General features: G+C 37.7%; 1 protein-coding gene across 2 annotated transcripts; it reads right to left on the bottom strand.

Moving 5' to 3' along the window:
• Positions 1-486: 486 nt before the first annotated feature.
• CMC2 (C-X9-C motif containing 2) lies at positions 487-15573 on the bottom strand. 2 transcript variants are annotated; one of them, XM_064459637.1, is made up of 4 exons: positions 15433-15573; positions 8523-8659; positions 4190-4261; positions 487-2059 (listed from the first exon to the last, which is right to left on the bottom strand). In XM_064459637.1, the coding sequence occupies exons 2-4, from the start codon at positions 8601-8603 to the stop codon at positions 1985-1987; spliced, it is 228 nt and encodes a 75-aa protein (XP_064315707.1). In that variant the 5' UTR covers positions 8604-8659; positions 15433-15573; the 3' UTR covers positions 487-1984. The 2 variants fall into 2 exon arrangements, with proteins under 2 accessions (XP_064315707.1, XP_064315708.1); XM_064459638.1 differs by lacking the exon at positions 15433-15573 and adding an exon at positions 15155-15377.
• Positions 15574-15585: the final 12 nt, after the last annotated feature.

Raw genomic sequence — 15585 nt, forward strand, 5'->3', positions numbered from 1 at the left:
AGAAACAGCAGGATGAATATGATCGTACTTTCACTACGTAAATGAAATTCAGCTGTAAATACTGCTAAATGTAGTCCAAAGTATCAACAGAAAATGTGCATGCCATTTGGTCTTTAATTCGTTAAGCACATTGATCTTTGAAAACATGATTCTGACTAATGAGCTGTGTTAAGTGGCTCTTGGATTCTTATTTTGTTGCTATTCTAGTGAAAGATCTGGACTCACAGAAGCTGATGAAAGAAAGAAAAGCTTCAGTGCTTCTGCACTCAGATATCAGCTTCTCAACCTAATCTCTAGGACAATTCTCTATTTATTTACTTAAAGATTACAAGCATCACCAAATCCTATTTAAGAGCCTGCCTGAAGTAGATTTTGTCATCACAAATGGAAGAAGGATCAAGGATGCAGAGTTCCCAGTTAGGGAACTTCACTATAAAGCACTCTTCAAAAGTGTTCTGACGAGTACCAATAAAACGACTCCGCCACTTCCAACCACTCAAGTATTTAATTCAAATAATGTATCATTTACATGTTCTAAGAAAGCTGACAGCATGATGCAGAAAAAAATTGCTTCAGCTTCTCTTCGAACTTTCACTGAAAACCTTTGCGGTTAAGTTTTACCAATTTAACTGGGTCCATCCAGGTACTGAAAAATAAGTAAAATTATTCTGTGTAATTAATCTTTCAAAATAGATCACAAAATACAGCTTTCTTCCAAAAACAGGTACATGTACTAATTTCAAGATCGAGTGTCAACAATGGTTCTTACAACAAACTGGAGCATTCATTGTAGCCTAGGCACCCTTTCTTCAAAAGGTTCAAGACACTTAGTATATTTGGCTCAGTAAAATTTATTTTTTTAGATAGTCTTTTGTTGCTAGGCAGAACAGAAAAGTCATTTAAAAATAAGGTGAATCCAGCAGACACCCAGTGAAGCAGCTCCATCACCGCACAAACCAACACAGGTTTTAATATCAAACCTTCTGAATTCAGAGACTTGTTGAGGACTTTCTGCAGTTTGATAGCAAAACAACAGCTCTTGTAGGCTAACAAGGCAACCTGGTTAGCACAATACTAGTTGACTTGAACAGAAAGGCAAGTTACGCTTTGTTTCACTTCAGTGTGAACTTTCCTTCAACAACAGTTGTCATAACTTGACTTCGTCTTTGTACCTGAGTATGTGGAAGAACTATTTAGCTTGTATTTTTGGCAGCACTCCTCTTCAAAAACCACTCAGCACACGTTGATTGTACTCAACAAAAATCAAGGCAATGCTTTGTAAGTCCCTGGAAATGTTCCATTCTGAATTTTTAAAGCCGCTTGCTTTGGGTATGATGAACAAATTGTCTTACAACAGTCTACACTGTACATATGGTTGGCAGGAAAGATTTTTAATCTTCTCAGTGGAGGATGGTAGTTTCATCATTTTAGCTCCAATAAAAATACTAGAACGCCAATTATTACTTGATAGGCAATTTCCAATTTCAAGCCACATCTGTTTAAAATTTCTTTTTGCTAATTCATTTAAGCAGTGTTATCACAACATTACAAAGAGTGATGGAAAAGTCATGCAGTGTTTTGCAAGAAGAAAAGAAAAAAAAAAACATGAAAGAAAAACTGCCAAACACAAAGAAATAAATGCAGCTCAACACACGGTAGGGAATAGAGCAGCCTTGAACACAATATTCCGCACACACTGATTCCTCATTACCTAACAATCATAACAAAACAATGCCAGAACAAAAACTTGCCATAATAGTTTTCTTTTAGAGGTCAAAAATTAAGTTAAGTTGTGAGTGATCATTTGTTATATTTATTTTTTTCCACAATGTTTGCCTTGCTGGGAATGAGAATGTTTTAGGTGCGTTTATTTTTTCACCATTTCACAAACCGCAGGCTGAGCACTGGTGATGTGGAATAAGTATTCTGTCAACTTTCAACCGAGCGTCCCTGTTGAGACGCAGCTGTTCAACTGCAGCACAGCTCACTTCTCTGAGTTTTTGCGAGCATCAATTAGCTTCCGTCGTATCGCCTGGTTCCTGGCCCTGTTTTCTTCATACTGGAAGACAGATAAGGAAATTAATAGATCAGCTGTTATCATTAAACAGATAAGACAAATTTAAAAGTGTAGAGAGCTTTTATTACTTAGGAACAGAAACAATATCTTTGATGGATGCATTAGAAATGCAGTTCTTGTTAATATCTATATATTGGTTCATTTTTACTTTGAACACTTATTTGATTAAAATACATGTTTCTAAGTTTGAGGTTATTAAGCTAAAGAGTATTAGAACATTCTAATAAAGAAGATCCAGTTAACGTGGTGGAGGAACTTAATTATACAGCCATCTTCTATACGATAGCTACACTTCACACGTGAACCAGGAAAAAAGCTGCGTCAGTGCTATTCTAAGGCACAGGTCAGGCACTTCTTCTAAAGATACTGATAAATGTAAGTGTGTCTAAAGATACTGATAAATGTAAGTGTGTCTGCCCTCTGAAATACGAATTTGTCATCACAGACTTGGTCTATTTTTGATCCTAGTCATTAATTATATGCACAGATAGAGTTAGTATATCATGATGAAAGGAACAAAGGCAAATCTGGGTTGAATGAGGGGAAGGTGTTTTGGGGTTTTTAATGGTTTAAAAAAGGAATGCAACAAAAATGGGACTCCAGTGTAAAAGGGAAACAAGAAAGCCTTCACAGTTTAGATACATGCGTAAGGCCACTGTGCTTTCAAGGGTGCCCCTACACGAGCAAAAGCCTGAAGACTGAAGAGCCTAACTTTTCTTTGCAGCCAAAAAGGAAACCTTTTCATGGCTAAAAGGAATGAAAAATTAAAAATCAATGCAAGATTTGGTATATATTTCATGAGAATCAAATTATTCTTGGCCTTAAGTTAGAGCATCTATATGTTCAATTTTTTAATAATTGGTATCAAGAATAAAACCCAAGTAACCCACAAAAACTCAATTCTCTGTAGAATGTAATAAACCACTAAGGAGATTGATTTTGGAAAGGATTTGCAGTTTTTCACTCATTATGCTGATTGGTTTATAACTGAAATAATGGCCTGAAACATTACTTAACATTTACAGAATGCTTAACTTTTCCCCATGCCAATATTTATTTTTTCAATAACCCATCCATGTTTTTATGTAGAATGAGAACAATGAATCTTTAAAAGCTACATCTGTACCTATTCTATACTTGTAAACAGCCTTTCAGGGGCTTCCTAGTAATGGCATATCAATGTAGCCATATTTTAAGAAGGCAGACAAATACAGCCATCATGAACTCCTTTTAATATACAGGCTTCAACGGAACAAAGAAAAAGAAGATTACATGGAAGGAAATTTTACTTCATTATTTTCCAGATCTGTGCTACAGTTTTTACAGGGGAAGAAAAAACTGGTATTTGACACAAGCAGATGAAATTAATTCCCATTGACAGAGGGAAAAGAGGGGGCCCAAACTGCCCTGGCTATCATGCACTTGAAGTCTCCTTTTTTAAACATGACTGTGAAAATTATGTCAAAATTAGTAAGTATGATTTCAAGTTAAAAGACATGTCAAGAGTTCATTTCTGTGTTCTGTCAAGTAAGCATGACAACCACAAATACAAAGACCAGCTGATACTCTTCTGAAAATGTGTCCATTAGCTAATTAATCTACTTAAACTCCTAGTGCCTTCCATTCCTTCCTATCTGCAGATGTTGCACGGCAATGAGTAGGTCCTAAGCAGCAACATTTTCATTTAGGGTCTAACTCAGCAACTCATCAAGTAGTTCCAGCCAACATAACTGACTCCAGTGATGTGTTACACAGAAGTGACCGTTACTGTTTTATATTCTATTCTATGCCAATACCACACTAAAAAAAATTAAGAAAAAGTCAGGAGCAACCTGTGAAGTGTCATTCCTATTTGCAATATCTGTTTGGTTAAACTGTGTCTTTGCCTATTTTTGTATATTCAAAATAGACCATGCCATTTGTTAAAGCCAGATTTTACCTGACCAATTTATCAAAAAAAGTTTAGATTTGGTCTCAGATGCCCATTCCAGGATGTGCTTACGTTTCAAGGCCTATTTATTGATTTGTGCTACCTAGTAAAAAGCAACTCTGTTTCTATCCCATGAACTTTTTGTTATTAAGCATTTAACTCATAGTAAATTTGTTTCTTACCTCCTTCTTTAAGCACTTCCGCATCTCACGGTCAATGTCATTGCAGTGGCCAAAAAATTTCAAAATGTTGTGCTGATAAGTTAGGGAGAGAAAAAAAAAAAAAAATCACAATTCAAAGGTTTCTTCCTCTGAAGCTCTAAATTTCTTAGAAGTCACTTACATTTTGCAACATATCTTGGTCTTCTCTTCCTTTTCTCTTTTTGTGCAAAGTGATGCTTTGTAATTTTACTGAGTAGCTGGAAGTTAGAGCTCCTCCTGAACTTCATTTGAGCCACCCTCACCTTCCTGAAAGTTGAAGGAACTCACCATGCTGTATAACCAGACTGAAATAGGACACCTAAGCTGAAGCTATGAAGTCAAAATGTAGAACATACATTTCTATTGATCTGGGAATCAGTCTTACAACCTTCACTCACATTAGCCTGAATGATGTACAAAAAATAAATATTCTGAACTCCAGTTTGTGGTATAGAAAGATGCAGGGAGATCTACAGGCATCCTGGAGGCAACATCCTCTGTACTTTAGTTTTCGTTATTTCTTCATGGCCTAGAGAGGCAAAGAACTTGCTGCTACATCATCCCAGCCACATGAAGAATATGTTGTGGGTCCAAAAGATGCAGGCACGAGGCTTAGATGACTGAAATGTTGGAGCCAGTATAAAAAACAGGGGATTAAGTTTTGCCAGGTCTTGCCGTTAATGTATAAGATGCATTTACCATCTTTACGACACAGCTCAACTGCAGGCCTTATGCATACTTAAGTGTTACTTAGTTTCTGAAAAACTGCAAGCATTGTCCTCACAAAGGCATTCCCCAGCTAACCTGATGATATTCACCATAAAAATCTGTCCTCTTAGCCAGCGTTTCCTGAAGTAATTTCATATTATCAGCCAACAAATCACTGTCAGAATGCATTCTTCTAAAACGACTACTTTTTCAGCGTGATGCTTGCTAACATGCCATAGATTCTGGTAGCAGAGCATCCAAGCAATTCAGAAGACCTGAAGGAGTGGAGATTTTAGTATATTATTTACAACTATACAATCAATAGGGACAATTTGACTCATCTTTCAGAGAACTAATGAATTAAAAAAAAAAAAAAGACCATTAACAAAACAGACAAAAATGAAGTCACTTCCATATTTCAGAGGGAAACCTATGCACATTTCTGTAGCTGATGAGCAGCCAGATGGATTTATGCAGGTAATACAGGAACACTATTAAGAATTCAGTGGACAAGATTTCAGCCAACAGAACATGACTGAAAGTAGAAGTGGGTTAATAAAGATTATGACAAACACTTAACTATAGCAGGGCTATAATTAGGTTGTTTATACTGCTCTGCTTTATAAAGGGCATCAGATGACACTCTGAAGCAGTTGCATGTGATAAATGGTCACTTTCCTGCAAGCTGATCTTGCTTTTACAACATCTTCATTTTAGCTAATACAGATTTCATTTTGTATTCTATTCCCGTACCTGCATGTTAAATTTCAAGGTGAGCACTCACATTTCACGCTAACTCCACTCTTACTAGTGCATACAGTGAGTTGAATCTATGTTTATTTAGCCAGATTCCCAAGCTGTCAACTTTTTGGCTCACATTATCAGGAAAAAAGAATCAGTTTCTCAAAAATAGTTATTATGCCTATTACAGTGATACAACTGCAAGACAATACGTGTTTCTTTCAGCTACCACCTATAAATATAAGTCTCTTCAAAGCACGCACTCAGCACCAGAGTGGAGTTGTTAAAAAAAAAATAAAAATAATAATGACATCAAATAGGAATCCCATTAACCTCTCCTCACTAGATTCAAAACTTGATACAACGGGCAGATTCTAGACTAGGAATAAAGTAAATCAAACTGACTTTTGTGAAAATGCACACATGGGACACCCAATTAAAAAAATGAAGCTTTTCATCCCTCAGGAATATTAATTTAAATTGTAGGTGAAGGTTCTTAGGACATTTTGTCATTATAACAAAACAGTACAGTAGGTAGTCGCTTTAACTAATTAAGATCACGGACTTTTCAGATTTCAGTGACTTCAATTTTAAAAGAATATTTCAGTACATTCCCCTTGAATTTTAAACAAAAAGGTATTGCTTCCTTTTAACTGTGTGTGAAAGAAGCCATCTTCACCCTTTCTGTTCTGAGAGTGCTACACAAAAACCCTCTCATAGTTGAGCACAGAAGTAATTCCTCTTCATATAAAGATCAAACTCAAACAAAACCAAGAGAATATAATCCTGTGCATGACTATTATTGCTGCTCCCAGTCCCTCCATAAGTCAAATTGGCAATAGGTTCCTTTGAATCACTTGCTGCCAAGGAATTCAAGTACACCTTTTAGTTCCAGTTCCCTCTTAAACTCAAGGTAGTCTAATAAGCTACATTGTACAGAAAGCCTATGATGCTTGCATATTAACATTCATTTTTATTTGAAAAAAAACCAAAACAAAACAAAAACAAATAACCAAACAGTCAACCATTACTTTCAAGTAGTAAATCAGTATTTCTGGATTCTCTGGTCAAAGCACAGAAGGCCCAACTATGCATGTATCAAAAAGCAGGACAAATCCGAGTGTACTTTCTTTCCTGATTGGCTTCGCTTTCACAATTATGAAAAATTAACGACAACATTTAATTTTATATTGCTTATAGAAGTTTTACTCTCCTCTTAACTGACAGTCATTTTATTTGGCAATCCTTTTGATACCATAGTAGTTAATGTACAAGGACAGTCTTCTCACTTAACCCTGGCTACTGAACACTTGTAGCTACATTACAACATTAAAGTTGTTTAAAAAGAAATCATCTAAAAAAGGAAAAAAATTAAGTCTCTACAATCTCTCAAATTACTCAAAGCATTTTTAGCCAAATTAAAATTTTAGAACTCAGATGAAAAGCATAACTCTTACACCCAATACAATTACTTTTAAAGCTTGGGGATGTTCTGTACAAGAACTTTTTATCTTAGGTTTAAAAAATTTAGACAGTGCATAGGAACAGACAGGCACTGGTATGGAAAGTACCAGATATGAGATGGCATCAACAGATTCCAGCATGTTTACATTTCAAGATACTGCACTACAAGTGCCAGCAAAACCCAATTAAATGTTGCTGACCAAACCCAGTGCAGTATACTCACTGCAAGTGAATTTTAGTTTTAGAACTCTGCTCCCTTCATCGTTGTTCATTTAGAAAGCATAAGAACATGTGGTACTGCAAAAGTTTTCTTATCTGTTAGTTTAGCTACTTTTAAATCTGCAAAAATGCTGTTATCCCTCTTTCATACAAAACATTCATCTCTTGCGTATCGTGTATTATCAGCCTTGTTTTTCTTTCTGTAATGACTTTTGCAAGGAAAAGTTTAGAACTCCACTCACAGCAGTAAAGCTAACATACGTGTTGCCTTAGAGCTTATGGATAACTGCATTACAAAAAAAGTACAAACACCACATCTGAACACGGAGGTGAAAATACTGTAGACTGCATGTAATGGTGTAAACCATTGTTTTCACATTCATATTCAACATTTAAATATATTTTTGTCTCAGTGGAAACTATGAAATTGAGCTTTTTATGCACTAATACAGAAATATATCTCTACAGAACATCTGTTTAGAGTATACAAGATAAACAGGAAAATAACAATATTGCGACAACGCTGCAGATAGCTGTCATTGCAGGGGCTTGACTTTTCTACAACTAGGGGTTTACTACAAAGCAAATTTTAAAAAAAGGCTTTTAATAAATGAGTGTGATGAAAAAATTATCTTCTTGAAGCAATGAAGAGCCTTGAGAAGTTTGAAGACAATTTGGTAGGTGCCTATTAAGAAGATGGAAGTCAAACAGTAACTCACATTTAGCTCTCCAAGCACTGAATGTAAGGCATGCTGCATGTCCGGCTCTCTGTCAACACATCTGCTTATAAATAGACTGAAGCATCTGCCCAGTGGACAGCTGAAATATGGAAATGCTGTGAGCATACAAAAAGAGGGTATTTGAAGTTGCTTTTATTATTGTTTTTTTTGAGGGGCACACAGTCCTAAAAGGTGCAGAAGTTATTTCAGTTCCTAAAACAGGTCCACATTTGTCAGGCTGTAGCACAGGGAATTTTAAGGCATGTTTTATTTCCTAAAGAAATCACTGGCAAAATTTTACACCCGGTTGTCAGATACCTCTTCAGTGAAAACGTACTAGCTACACTTCATGGCTGTTCTGCCTAGAGGAGGTTTTTCTCTCTATGATCACATAATATTCTCACTAATTCATCTGACACTTATTTCCCCAACCCACCCACTCTTCTCTGCTCAAAACTCCTTACCTCCTTGTGACACTTCTTGAGCAGACTGATAACTAGGTTACATTCTTCACTGTGCAGATGAGGAGACAGGTCTGGATGCATCTTTAGTTAGGGATAATTTTAGTAGTACAAGGACAAGAATCTGAGAAACCTTCCACCTGCCAACATTAAAATATGAAAGTAACTTGAAAGCTTGAGCTAACCATGTAAAATATTATCACACAGTATTATTTTAACAAAAAATATTTTAGATCACAATGCAGCTTAAAATGTATAATTTATATTACACAGTTAAAGTAATTAAAACCAGTACGTCTGTTGTTCTACACAGCCCAAATGTTAAAAGTTAACTAGAAGTCTATATTCTTTGCTATCATGGACATAAGCGTACATTTGGGATTTTAATTTTCAGGCACTCCCTAGTAGCATTAATCTTTCTTGAACTGCAGATTATCTTTTCACTTTCCTACCTCAGTTTTCTTCTTTCTAGCTTTAAAAAAAAGCTAAGTGTATGTAATTTTCTTTCTACCTTCTACAAAGCAGGATCAGAACAGGAAGCACAATGATATTTCATTACAGCACTCTGAAAACTGGCATCTTTTTTAGTTATCTACGTGCTTTTTGAAAAATCCTGATCCAAAGCACTGAAGAGGCTTTAAAAGCCAGTACTTAATCACTTCATTGAAATGGTAATGTGTTGGGTTTTTTTAAAATTATGCCCAACTGGCATGTCCCATCTTGCAGCTTCACATTTTTGCCTCTTGCCCTTTCACTGTGCTCCTCTGAAAAGCATCTGGATCTTTCTTCTACATGAATCCCCCACTCCTTCAGATAGTGGAAGACAGCATTTAGGTTTCCCTCAAGTCTTCTCTTTAGAATGCTGGAGCAGCCTGCGTCCCTTAACATTGCCACACATGCCAGCTGTTCCACTCTCCTGACCCTCTTAGCTTCCCCTTTACTGGACTTGGGTTTTTTATCATCTCTGTTACACTGTGGGGCCCAAAGATGAACACAGTATTTCAGATGTGGCGTCAAGACTGCCAAAAAGAGGGGAATAACAATAACTTCCCTTGACCTGCCTGATACATTTCTAACACAGCCCAGTATGCTGCTAGCCTCTGTTGCTGTGAGGGTGCACTGCTAAAACATGTTTTAACTTCATGTCAACCAGGACACCCAGGTCCTTTTATGCAGGGTCCTGTGGGGCAGGAGGCAAACTGCATTCAGGAAATAAATTTTTATATTACGTTCCATTTAAAAGAAAACATATTCCCAGAAGTAATTTTCAAGATCTTTTGTTGAAAAGGATGAAAGCATCATATGATAGCGGCTGAAATAAGATGACGTATTTGTTGTGGAACATCACTTCAGAAGTGAGGGAAGAGGAAAAGTCCAGTTCATACCAGGACAAATGGTCTCCCCGTGGCAAAATTCTACTTGCATGACCCATACTGCCACTGAATTAAAGAGATGCCTTTTGTTTGTTTGTTTACTTAGTATTTTTGTCCTTCCCTCCTCCCAAAGAGATCACCTTTCCAGCTGCAATACATCAGGCAAATACCACTACAACTTGTACCAAGTAGCCATCACTGTTTTAACACTCCAGCTAAATAGACAAGCTAAACACTAGTAGCCAGCGGTCAGATTTTACAATTGCAAAATCCCAATATTCAGCTGCAGTGCTGGCAGCTATAATCTACACTGCTCTTCCTAGAACACTGAAGTAATATATTTGGCTTGAAGAGGTATGTACACTAACTTACCCCATATTTCCCTCATGCGTTCAGCTTAACAAGAGTTACATTCCCACAAGCAAACTAAATTGTAAAAATCCAAACAGATTTAAAAGCCTCTTGAGAGCCATGAGAATATGTTCCACGTAGTGTTGCAAACACATGTAGTAATTCCTTTCAAAAATCTTCCCCCATACTATCTGAAAGTCTAATATTACACTACATATACTCTTAGCACAGAACAAGTTGGAAACAGTACAAGTTGCTTAAGCATTCTAGTCAACAAATTAACAAATGAACCTTTAGAAATATGACAGCAGGAGCATGCCTGTAACAGCAAAGTGATTAAGAACCCTGCTGCGTTATTGCTACCAGCTTTTGATTGCATGTCACACAAAGTCAATATGTTTTAAATTTATCAGTAGATCTTTTTGATAGCACTGGAGTTGGCATTCCCGTGAGAGGGTGACCTGCTCAATGACTGCACGTTACTTTAACATGTGTGAACCCAGCTGATTATTAAATCTCTTCATCATTCAGCCTCCAACTGCTCTTCCTAAAGCTGTCTTCCAAGCTGGCTGTTTGAGAAGAAAGCAAGACCTGGGCCCTGGTGAAGTAGGTAGCATGCACGCCAGCACAGGCCAGGAAATCCAAGGCACCATTTCAAGGAAAGGCTCATTATTTCTAAACTAAGATTAGTAATCACTGCCATTGTTTACAGAATTATTCTCAGATAAAGTGGATGAAGACTATCAATGCCACAAATAGATAGGTGACAGTGTACTTCTTCAATTAAAAGCCTTCTAATGACTCGAATAGGTTTTCCAGTGGCACCTCTTGCAGGACACATACCACAGATCAGAGGTCCTAACTGCCACACCAGTTCATAGATCAGTACTCCTGAAATTCATTTTCAAACAACATTCAATATTAAAATCTTTCAAGTTCAATTACCAGATACGGTACTTAGCTCACGGAGGCTATGATGGATTAAAGTAACAAAACATCTTACAGTGGTCATGGAGGCTGAACTGGAGCGTTTAAGTACTTCTGAAGTTCATGATGAACAGTGTTATCAGTGCTCAGTATTATACTTAAGTTAGCAGTGTCAGATTAGGCAGTGATCTATAAATGATCAGAGAAGGCTAAAATGTTTTTGCTGGAGGGGAATGACTCTAACAGATGAAAGAGTTTCAAGAGTCACAAAAACATGTATGAAAAAAGGACAGGATGAGCTGTTGGTTTTCTTAATTTCTTTTAAATATGTTCTAATCTAAAATAAAGATAACAGGTTGCCATCTTACCAGAATTTAAGTCCACATGGACAGAATTTTATATAGGTGGTAGCTCATAAGGAATCTAAGTATGAAAAAATACTGCGAAAAAAAAAATTCATAGAAAGAGACTGGGAATAAGCAACATAAATTGCTCTGAGAAAACTACTAACAGAAATGCTGGATAAAGAATGTCAAGGTAAACATGCAATTGCTGTAGAAGAAATATTAGCAGTAAAGTAGAACAGCAATATTAAGAAAATAGAGGAATTGCTTTAGGAGAAAAATTGACTGCAAATTGTTACGCATACATTAATATCTGAAGTGACTATTTGGGGAGAAGTATTTAGATGAACTCTTAACATAAAGGCACTGACATATTTCGCTGGGTTGCACAAAAATGTTCAGCCCTTTATTGTGTTTTATACAAGATTTTGAGTTCTGCGCAGTTTTCCCTTCCATGTTAAAAATTACATTACGTATGCATCTAAATGCCTTAAGAACTAACTGCAAATTTCTGGACATTATTAGCCCTGAAAGTAGAGGACACGGATAAAGATGATTTATTTTTCAACTTCCTTAACCAGTTTCTAAATCTACACTATCCTTCAGGGGAAAAAAAATAATTAAGACATTGTCTAGTTCCAGTATCACATTCTGCGTGGTTTAGCTTAAGGTGGGGAAAAGATGGGATGTTCTAGCTTTATGGTTTCAAACATAAACCAGATTTTTTTTTTAAATCAAAAGCCTAAACTTCAAAATTCTCTGACAATGATACCAAATTTCCAATGACAATATTTTTGTTTAGAAAAATAATACTTACAAGATAATTCCTTGCATAAGCAATCCTGGACGCTAAGCATTTCACATTGCTAAAGATTTCCTAACAGGAATCACATATAAGTTATCAAGAAGCGACACTCATCCCTAATCTAAAAGCCTATCTATAAACACGTTCAATCCATTAAATATTTATATTCATGTGCAAAAGGAACCAGCATGTATTATGGAATTCTCAATAAAACTGTGGATACCTAGCAAGTAGGCAGAAACCAAAAGGCTGTCTAGAAAGAGGCAAGAATGCTGCACGCATTTCATTCGCACTCGTGTTAAAACACCAAAATCCAGGATGAAGTGCTTGTTTCTCTCCACTTGCTCATTTCTCCTCCTGACCTCCTTATGGGAAATAGCAGTACAGGAACCTCGCTGTGTGGAGAAAGAAGTGCGTTTGGTACATTCCCGCTTCCTTCCCAAATGAAGCATGAGATCAGCATGTCAGGAGTCCAGGGAAGTTCCTTCCTTCTTATAGAGAATCTTCCATAAATATAAACTAACCAGTGTCCTGATACAGAAGGAAAACTAAATTAGGTTGCTGTAGTCTCGCTGATTAGCTTAATGCTTAATATTTCCATGCTTGGGGGATGACAGTGAAAGAAGAGGTTTAAATCTAGATAACTGTTTCCCTAAGATGCTTCTTCCATATTTCATTAAAACACATTAGAGTGTTTCTAAACCAAGTTTTGCTATTTTTTCCATTTAAAAAGTTGCATACTAAAGTAGTTTAAATTTGTGAAGTTTCTAATGTCAATAGTAAAACACCCCCTAAGCCCATGAATTCATGTTGCTCAGAAAAATGACTTCTTAAAGCAAAATGCAAATCCTTGTTTACCAACCCTGAAGATGAAAAATTGCATCTGAGCATCTACATTGCTAACCATTGGGCTCCTTAACCAGAAATACAGAGTAAGCTTTCTGCGCTACTACGAAACAGAGATTTGCTGTGCACACTCAAATCATACCCACAAGGCGGCAGCATGACCATGTGAACGAGAACATGCACTAACAGCGACTGGTGAACAGATCTGCATATTCCTATAAATTTCACTCACCACGTGTAACATTTACTGTTGCACTTCATCCTACTGCCTAATTTGAGTAAGACCAGCCAGTTTTGGTTTATGTTCTCAGTTACACAGTACTGTTCTGTTTGGCTTTGGAGAAAAATACTTACAATCCAAACAGCTCTTCATTTACTCTAATCACAGCTGTTTTCTGTAAGATTATACGAAGTTTTAGCAAAAAAAAAAAAAGGATTCAGCTCCACACCTAACTGGTTGGTGTTACCTGAAGATATCATTCATGTCACTTCAGCAGAACTGCATTCCTAGTATTATCTTTCTTACAAAATTTAGAAAGATTTTTTACAATAACAGCTTAGAATACTCACAAGATCAATACAGAGGCATGAGAAATCACAGTTGATTAACACTATTTCAAAAAGCCTAGGGAATACTGAACTAAGGACTCTTTCTAGCTTTTAATAAGATGGTTAACACCTTCCAGATCAGGATATTAAAGTATTTATGCTGCTATCCTTAAGGTTGTGATTAGGCACATTGAGAATGACCCCTAACTTTCCAATGTTTCCAAGAAATTTAGCCAGACACCTTCACTTTAATAAACGAAGTTTAGCTAGATCTTATAAAAATTAGTCTCAACCTTTTGAATTTCAGTCTTGAAAACTAGGCATTAGTTTTCTAATGTTACATATTAGAATGCAGGGGGAAATTATTTAGATACATATCTATAGACTCCTAAACAGTAAGGAAATGGAAAAGGGAACAGAATTATGTCCACTTTTAAAATGTTTTATATTATGTAGATGGCGTTTACTTTCCCTGAACCTAAACAATAAGACTGACTTTAACCGCCTTTTTACATGACCACTTTCTGCCAACAATTCAACATTCCTCACATCAGCAGAATGAACACTTACCTGCTGCTTTTAGTAGCAGGTACCTACATCAGACCTGATGTCATAGTAAAGCAAGTTAAAAAGGTGTTACTGCTAATGAATAAAGCAAGCTGAGCACCAACTTGAACACCAAGTAATTTCTACAGTTTTATTTCTGGCTAGAATAAATGATCAAGTAAAGCACAATGAGGCAGCTTCACCTCCTGGTAATTATTTAAGGTGGCACTGATAGAACAAACATCAGCATAGTTACTGAAAAATTAGTGGGATATTTTTATTATAATCTGCAGCAAGTCACACTGCAGAATACAGTGCATTCTATCACAAAAGATTACTGCAGCAATCTCTTTCTCTTCCTGCTATGTCTATGAAGACAAGACTATACAGTCAAGAACGGCAAGACACAGCCAGCACAGAAGTAAAGCATGCTGAAGATGAGGTGCTGTTGCCAAATCCCTGTTTTGCAAGCTGCTCTCGTACTTCAGTCGCATCCACCAGACCAGGCTTCATTTCACCGCTATTTCATTCATTTCCCAGTCAAGCAGGGAAGAACATCACAAACCTAGTGCTGATAGCAGGATTTCCTCGGTTACTGTAAACTGCTTTTCCCCTTCTGAGAGAAGGGGATCAAGAGGATCACGCTCCCCTGTTGGAAAAGACGGGATCTCATCCCTTGAGCAGCACTTGGCAGACACTCGGTACTGCTGGCGGAGCACAGCCTTGCCATCGGGTGAAAGGGGCTGCTGCACCTACACTCTTACCAACAGTTACGGCGGGAGAAGAGGCCCACTCAACTAGCCCACTCCTTTCAGTCTGTAGTTTCTCAGTGCTCCCAGGAGTCCTTAACATAGCCATAGGATACACGCAGATGCAAGGAAAAAGCAAGCTTACGACAGTCGCAATGGAGAGCCCCGTGTTCCCACTCAGAACAGCTCATTTAAAAGCCCTCCTTGAGCCCTGAAGGAGGATGCGAGGTGAGCAGAGGGTCCCAGCAGCCGGCCCCGAGCTCAGACAGGGGAGGGTTCCCCCAAAGGCAGTGAGGCACAGAGAGAGGGAGGCGGGGAAGGCGCCTCCCCACACGCCCCTCTTTTCCTTTAGGGATAGAAAAGAGCAAAGCTGCCCACTCGGGTCCGGCCACAGCCTCCCCTCTCAGCCATCCTCGCACTTACTCCAGTCCCCGGAGGACGAGCCAGACAGGGAGGCAGGAGCCGAGGGCAGCGGGCCCGCGCGCAGGGCCGGGCGGAGGCGCGGTGACCTGGGCAAACCCCACCGGAAGCCACCTCAGGCACCCGCCGGTTGCGGGAAGGGCCCACACCGCGCCG

This window comes from Phalacrocorax carbo, chromosome 8, assembly GCF_963921805.1.
Source record: "Phalacrocorax carbo chromosome 8, bPhaCar2.1, whole genome shotgun sequence".
NCBI classification, from domain to species: domain Eukaryota; kingdom Metazoa; phylum Chordata; class Aves; order Suliformes; family Phalacrocoracidae; genus Phalacrocorax; species Phalacrocorax carbo.